This window comes from Gavialis gangeticus, unplaced genomic scaffold, assembly GCF_001723915.1.
Source record: "Gavialis gangeticus isolate Ggan-Ray unplaced genomic scaffold, GavGan_comp1, whole genome shotgun sequence".
Taxonomy (NCBI): domain Eukaryota; kingdom Metazoa; phylum Chordata; order Crocodylia; family Gavialidae; genus Gavialis; species Gavialis gangeticus.
Window position 1 is genome coordinate 33,239,113 of NW_017729004.1, and position 8,012 is coordinate 33,247,124.

General features: G+C 38.9%; 1 protein-coding gene across 1 annotated transcript in view; it reads left to right on the forward strand.

The window, feature by feature from the left end:
* KIF5B (kinesin family member 5B) overlaps positions 1-8,012 on the forward strand; it is a 56,414-nt gene that overhangs the window by 37,893 nt on the left and 10,509 nt on the right. The window contains exons 18-24 of the mRNA XM_019508200.1: positions 314-375; positions 476-585; positions 1,283-1,384; positions 4,189-4,249; positions 4,342-4,413; positions 4,572-4,676; positions 5,052-5,268. Of these exons, the coding sequence (XP_019363745.1) occupies positions 314-375; positions 476-585; positions 1,283-1,384; positions 4,189-4,249; positions 4,342-4,413; positions 4,572-4,676; positions 5,052-5,268 (729 nt within the window). The remainder of the gene's footprint in view (positions 1-313; positions 376-475; positions 586-1,282; positions 1,385-4,188; positions 4,250-4,341; positions 4,414-4,571; positions 4,677-5,051; positions 5,269-8,012) is intronic.

The window sequence follows — 8,012 nt, forward strand, 5'->3', positions numbered from 1 at the left end:
TGGAGAAAATATGGTGTTGGTGTTTTTCCTCTCTGGATAAAGTGACAGAATAATATGTACAACTTAGTGTGTGTTTCTGAGTGCAAGTACCTCATCAATAAGTTTGAGTGCATATGGAGATGCATTGTTTGAAAGAGTTCTTCAAAACATAAGACCTGTAATTTAATTGATTTTAAATATGAAAAGCTATTAATAAATGAGTATCTTTCAATGTTTAAAATAGTGGGGAAAGAAGAATATTTTTATCTTGGTCCTCCCTATGACTACCTAAATACCTGAGCTGAAAACTTGTTTGTTTGTTTTTTTTCTGTAGAAAAAGTTCATGAAATGGAGAAGGAGCACTTAAATAAAGTCCAAACTGCAAATGAAGTCAAGGCAAGTTAGCTATTTTTTTTTGTTGTTGTTGTTCTTTGTTAGTTTACATAAAACTTCATATTTTAAGTACCAAACTAAATTTTTTGTTGTTGTTTTATAGCAAGCAGTTGAGCAGCAGATTCAGAGCCACCGTGAGACCCATCAAAAACAAATTAGCAGCCTGCGAGATGAGGTTGATGCAAAGGAGAAACTTATTACTGAACTCCAAGAGTAAGAATTGTGATAGTAAAAGTTGGACATCGCTTTTACTTTTAAAATATTAGACTTTTGAGGAAAATAGCTTGGCATGTAGTTTAACAAATTCCGAAATTACTTTAAATATTTATTTGGGTTCATTTATTTGATTAGGACTTGAATATATTTATAGTTCTGAAGTCAAGTCATTGACCCTTTTGTAGCAGTGAGTAGAACAGTTCACTACCTTCAGTATTTTACTCAAAATTAAGCAAAGTGAGTGTCATCCCTCTTTCAGTAGTCTGGTATTCAGACTTATGGTTTGCCCAAGGGTGATTTAAGAAAAAACAAATATTTAGCATGTGGGAAAGTCTGATCCACTAATAAAAGAAAGATAACATACTAGGGATTTGTATTATGGGGCAGCGGAATTAGGAGCAGGGGACTCCTTTCCAACACTGCGCATATTGAATGTGATTTGATGACTTTGGGGTCATATCTGGTAAATACAACCAGCATAAGTCAGTCAGTTGCTGCTATTTCTAATTTAAAAAACAAAGTTTAAGGCAGGCAGTTTAACAAGATTCCTTTTGTACCATTTACTCCTTAGTCATTTGCATACCATAGGTTAGTTTTAATAAATGTGCTTCAGCATAGTAAAGACTCAGACTTGATGTCTTTGAAGTTTCTCATCGAAATATTTACATGTTAATCATGACTTTTTCATGTTCAGCCAAAATCAGAAGATGATGCTTGAGCAGGAACGTCTAAGAGTTGAACATGAGAAGCTGAAAACTACAGATCAAGAAAAAAGCAGGAAACTTCATGAACTTACGTAAGTTCCTAATCTAGGGGTTTTCGACCCTTTTTTTTTTTAGTCTGAGTACCCCCAGCAGCTGGATGCCAAGCAGGGGAAGTGGGGAGTGCATGGCTGAGTGGGGAGGGGGGAGGTTAGCGTGCTGGATACGGAACAGGGAGGTGGGGACGGAGCACTGCTGCCTCCCAAGAGCAGGCCTGGGGTGGGGAGTGGAAGCTCACCGGGCTGGGGTGAGGGCAGCAGTGCCCCCTCTGTGGGGTGGGGAAGCTCACCGAGCTGGTGTGTGGTGGCGGCCACTGTGTGCAAGCTTCCATGCCCCTTGGAGGTGTGCCACTGCCCTCACTCCACCCCACACCTCCTGGGAGGTGGCCGCACTCCGTCCCCACTCACCCATGCATACCCCCTAGGACCAGTCCAAGTACTCCCAGGGGTATGTGTACCTCCGGTTGACAACCCCTGTCCTAATCCATGTTTAAGGCATGAAAAGGGCATTTGGAATCCTGATGTAGACCTGAAGTGGTATGGAAACTGGCTTTTGCTCTAACATGATTCTTAAACAGTCTTCAAAAAAACTGTTTCTTTTCTGCCATATATTGGTTATCTGATGAGTTGGTTTGAATGTCTGGTCTACTTAATATTAGTGATAAAGACAATCCTGGAAGAATAAAAGTCAGACTTTAAGTCTTGATTCTATATTAGAATTTTCTTTTTTGTCTTTAAGGTGTAGAGTTTTTTTTCTCTATACAGACCAACTGTATTAATTTGTAGTTTTAAATGGTGAAGTCATAGTTTTCCAGTATGTATAAGATCTGAAACTTGTATAAACTTCATTATAAATCTAAGCAAACTCTTTAATTGAATTGGTGGCTTGTATGAAATCAGTGGAGGGCAGGAATCTTAAAACTGGTTTAGGCAGAAGTAGCTTAGTGAATGTCTTTTAAGACTGAACAAGAATTCATTGATTTATCTGGGTTTAGGGCCGGAAGGCATCTTCTAGATTTTTACCAGATTTCTGTTGGGAAGGATTACAAGAGCATTAAAGTCATTGTTTTATTGACAGCCTGATTTAAATGAGTTCCAGTTAAAGGTATCCTATTTTGATCTATTATTAGTATAATAATAATAATAATAATAATTTTCCATAATGATGAAACCTAAAAGGGTTCATTGTTCATTCCTGAAAACTTGTAAAACTCCGTATGCCTAAGATTTTGAAACGTTAAGGAAGTTATGTTTGTCCAAGTTCTGAGGTCTGCCAATTAGTTATTGACTAATGCAAAACAAAATCCTGCAACAGCATGTCAACCAAAGGTTTGCCTGAGACCCAGTAACTAATGTCCTAAATCAACAGATGTTCTTAAAAGTTCTTCTGCTAGTGGAAACCATAGTGTTATAGTGATGTGAAGTATTTAAGTCCTGGTAAATCAGAAGTTAAATTAATTTTTTTCGTCCATAAATTTCTTTCAGATTTTTTTCATTTTTTGTCTGCTCATGGCTTTAATTGCAACAGTTTTTCCTTATACCATCTTGAACTTTTCAGGTTAAACTCCTATGTTACATAGGAAGTTTGGAAGCTAAGTTTTATATATGTAGCATTAATCTAGCAGTTTCTGCTTGATTTGAAACTGAAGTTGGGGGCAGCAGGGAGATGAATTGAAAATGTCAGAATTGGGTGACTTAGTGTTATGCAAGTTATTAAAATGAATTTTATTGCATAAACTATGCTGGTCTACATGCATGATGTTTTCTTAGACCAAAGTCAGTGCTTAAAGCTAGAAGTATAAAACTGCAACAATTCAAAACTTTAAACAAAAATAATACACCTCTGCTCTATGTCCATTTTTGTGACACCATAAACACAGGTGGGGATTAGAAGAAATTATTCTAATAGCAGTGGTGACTTAATAGTGGAATCATTTGAGTAGTTTAGCCAATTCCTTCAGAAGGCTGCAGGGGGATTTTCATAAAGCTGCAAACTCTGCCAAACCTTTACTTTTTCCTCCCTAATAAAAGTGCTGATTTCTCACTTTGTTTTTTCTTATTCTGTCTGTAGAATCTTCTTGATATCCTTGGTCATAATAAAGTTTCTAGATTCTTTCTGATCTCTGTAGTTACAGTCCTACATAATTTGAGAGATTAAAACATTAGGGCTTCAGCAGCATATTTAATGCTTTTTTGCATTACATAAGAAAGAGCTGTAAACAGAAGGGTCACTGCAATATAGTTGAAGTTATTAGACTAAGCAATGGAAGATGCATTGCTTGGTTTGCATACAAGCTAATGAACACTTGCACAACATTGAAAAGTAATTTTTCATTTGGAATAAGCCTCTATTGTCCCTTTACTACTTCTGACACTCCCCAGGGTTTGGTTTATGGGTTTTTTCTTTTTCCTTTTGGCGTGTCCTCAAGTTCACAAACCTTGTAATATTTGAAAAACAAGTGGCTTTTTTTCCCCCCAAGCATTGATCCTGGACCTATTCAGATGACTGAGTTGTTTCATCTTTAAAGGACTTAACTCTATACAAAATTGTATTCTGGGCAATCATCCTTGGTATTCCCTTCGTGGCCCCCTCGTTTTGACTACATTGCCATTTGTTCCACATGTTATCATCACTTTGTAGTAGGAATCTAAGAGAACATCCACTGAAACCTTTCCACTTTATCTGAAGTAGAATTAGAACTTTTTTCAAAGGTAAACTAGCATGATAATTCATTGCACCTCTTTTCTCTTGAGCCTCTTAAATATATTTATTTTAAGACTTGTGGGTTTTGTTCTAGACAAACATCAGTGATTCAGCTGTATGTTTCTCTTTGACTCAGGGTTATGCAGGACAGACGAGAACAAGCAAGGCAAGATCTGAAGGGTTTGGAAGAAACTGTGGTAAGTATAGTATGTTCAGAAGCAAATGCCAATTAACCTTTTTATTCAGGTTAAGAACTCAAAACCATGAGAACTTGTTTGTTCATTTTTAGGCTAAAGAACTTCAAACTCTGCACAACCTTCGGAAGCTTTTTGTTCAAGATCTAGCTACCAGAGTTAAAAAGGTAACTCATAATACTAAGGCTTATTCCTTTTGTGAACATACATTGCATGCATTTAAAAGTAGAAATAAATGAAGCATTTAATATAGCTCTAATGGTTCAGGTGTTAATTAGAAATCTGGACTTCCATATATTATTATTTTATTTTGTTATCACTGTAGAGCGCAGAGATGGACTCAGATGAAACAGGAGGCAGTGCTGCACAAAAACAGAAAATTTCCTTCCTCGAGAATAATCTTGAGCAGCTCACAAAAGTCCACAAACAGGTACAGTAAGACTTGCTTATTCAAGCTGCAGCACAGAAGCATAATGGTTGAGTGTTTTATTTTGTATCTGGAATAGTTCGTGCAAGTAAGGGATCGTCATTTCTCTTGGATGCTTAACTCCAATTTTTAATATAAAATAAATAGGTACATTTAATATAGTCTTTGAAAGTCTTTAAGAGTAATTTAGACTTACGTGATATTTGTTGTGTAGTGAGTAGTTTTTGAAAAGGGATTTTGTTACTGAAATACTTAAACCAAATAAGTTTATAAAATAAAAGTTGGATCAAAGTCATTGCCCTTTCTTTTAGGGTTACACTACAGCAGGGTGAAAGTAACTTGCTTTTTCAGAGAAAAATATGTCTTGCTTATTCTTAGCTGGTACGTGATAATGCAGATCTTCGCTGTGAGCTTCCTAAACTGGAGAAACGACTTAGAGCTACAGCTGAGAGAGTTAAAGCTTTGGAGTCGGCACTGAAGGAAGCCAAAGAAAATGCATCTCGCGATCGTAAGCGATATCAGCAAGAGGTAGACCGCATTAAAGAAGCAGTGAGATCTAAGAACATGGCTAGAAGAGGACATTCTGCCCAGATTGGTAAGTAAAGAGAATCCAGGACTTGCTAAACATTTTTGGCTGCTCCCTTTCCCTCTCCCGCCCCCTCTCCCCCTTCCATTCTTACGATAATGTGGGAGTAAATTTTATTTCTGGTACAGGAGTTGCCAGCCCCTGCTACTAATAGTACAAACTGAAACTTGTGAAAACATGGTAGGGTTTGTACCTTGATAGAGAACCTGTTCTGATTTAATGATAGTTGTAGCTTTTTTTTTATAAATGATGGTTAATCTGATCTATTTGTGATGAGGTACTTAATTTTTCACATGATGGAAAGCCTTGCCTGCAAAAAATGTTAGCCATAAAGGGCAGGGTTTGTTTCATAGGGGAAAAAAAAAAAAAGGTAATACATTGGAACATACACAAAGGGCATGTCTACATAGGATGCTACTGTGCTGTAGTGTCCATTGGCAAAAACTGATGCCACTGCTATGTTGCCGTAGCAACACGTTCCCTCTATAGTGCATTGCTGTGGTGACGTAGCGGCCCAAAATAACTGTGCATGGCAAGGCACAGTACAGTACAGGCTGTTACTGTGCTGTCCTTTCGTGCTTCCAAAAGGAAGTACTAAATGATGGTGCAGTAGCAAAGGCATTGTAGGGCCACATGTAAGCGCACCCAAAATGTCTCTACCTTGCCTTTTTGATTCTGCATTTGTTACACACTTGTGATGACAAATTTGTAAAGTGTCTTTAATTTTCTTAGGGTAACCAAAGGAAGGGTCTGAGTATGCCTTAGTGTTCTGTTTTATCAGTTAATGGTTTGGCTAATGCAAATATGCAGCTTGCTTAGTTTTGGTAATAGCTCTGTTTGGTTTTGCAGGTCTTGAACAGGAAGTTCTCTATTCGCTTAATTTTACTATTAAAGTTTTAAGACTAAAGAAGTGTTGAAACTTTCCATACTTCAGGGTAGTAGCTCTGGATTTCTAACACACAGACCACAGTCATAAACTTAATATAAATGCACTAAAATTACTTTGTTCCCTTTTTTTCCATTGCCCCCAAATCCCATATTTGCATTTCATGACTTTCTCCGTGAGGATGAGAGAATAAACCGTATATAAGTGGAAGGTACTCTGCTGCAATAGTAAACTATATGCAGTAGGCCTGTGTATAAATTTGCACAAGACAGGTATAGCTTATGCTCACATTAAACGTTCTCTCTAAAGATATTCCTTTGGTTACCAACCAGCACTTGAGTCAAAATAAATTCATAGGTTCATAGATGTAGAGTCAGAAGGTACCTTGTAGATCTTCTAGTCCAACCCCCTGCTGTGGGCAGGAGAGAGAACTGGGCTCAAATGACCCCAGCCAGGTAAATGCTGAGCTGCCTCTTAAAGACCCCCAGGGTAGGAGCAATAACCACTTCCCTTGGAAGTTTGTTCCAGATCCTAGCCGTCCTGACTGAAATAGTGCCTTCGGATGTCTAGTCTAAACCTGCTCTCTAGCAACTTATGGCCATTATTCCTTGTTACTCTGGGAGGCGCTCGGGGGGAACAAGGTCTCTCCCAAACCCCACTGGTCCCCCCCTAGTAAATTTATAGACGGCCACCAGGTCCCCCCTCAGCCTTGTCTTGCGAAGGCTGAACAGGGTAAGGTCCCATAGCTTCTTCATAGGGTCTGTCCTGCTGTCCCTAGATCATGTGAGTGGCCCTCCTTTTGGACCCTCTCCATGTTGTCCACATCCCTCCTGAAGTGCAGCGCCCAGAACTGGACTCAGTACTCCAGCTGCGGCCTGACCAGTGTCGCGTAGGGGGGAGAATCACCTCCTCGGCCCTGCTTGTGATGCATCTGTGGATGCAGGACAAGGTACAGTTAGCCCCACTGACCGTGTTCTTGTATTGTTGGCCCATGTTCATCTTGGAGTCAGTAATGACTTTTTACTATGGTTGGGTTCAAATGTAGGGATTTAACACCAGCCCTTGTCCAGGGTCTGGAGGAAAGATTATATTTACATTGTATAAAACAGTGTTAAAGTTTGCAGTGTCAGTTAAAAAAAAATCTTGGGTTGGCAGCCCTGATACCCAGAGAGCTATATCTATTCCCCCAACAAAGCAACTAATCAGTGAACAGCTTTTATGACTTGTAATAATGCCAGCTGTTTATCAGGAATTCACTTACCAAAGACATTTTCTGGTGGCCTTGAAAGCTACTTCTGATGCGAGATCTAGCCAATCTGACACAGCAGTTTTACAGTCTAAAAGCATATCATGTTTGCAGGCCAGAAAAACAGCTTTCAAATTTTGTATGGCAAACTAGAATGTATTCTCTACCCTTTCCTGGTGATGGCTGGAAAGATGGGGATGGGGGGAAAGGGATATGAGTGGCTTTTGCCACTCATCTTGGGGCATAGGCATTAGAAAATGTCTACAGTCTGATCTGTTCAGAAGTGATGCTCTGTAAAAGGGAAGAAAATCCTCCTGGGAAACTAATGCTCATCTAAACATAGTAAACTTAAACTCCCTCCTTTCTATTTCCGTTCAGTTTCAGAAAACTAGACATCCCATAGTTCTCCAGTAAGCATACGCGTACGCATAGGGTAATGTTAGCAGTGAAAGTCGCCCTGGTTTTGCTTTCTACACTGCCCTCCCTCCACCTCCCTTGCTACAAGGAGAGTCATATGTACATGTCATGGGCTTGATTTTGAGAAGCGTGTTTTCCTATAAGTTAGATCTGAGTAGGCAGAGTCTTTCTCAAATCTAGGTAGCAGTCTGATATGAAGTACGT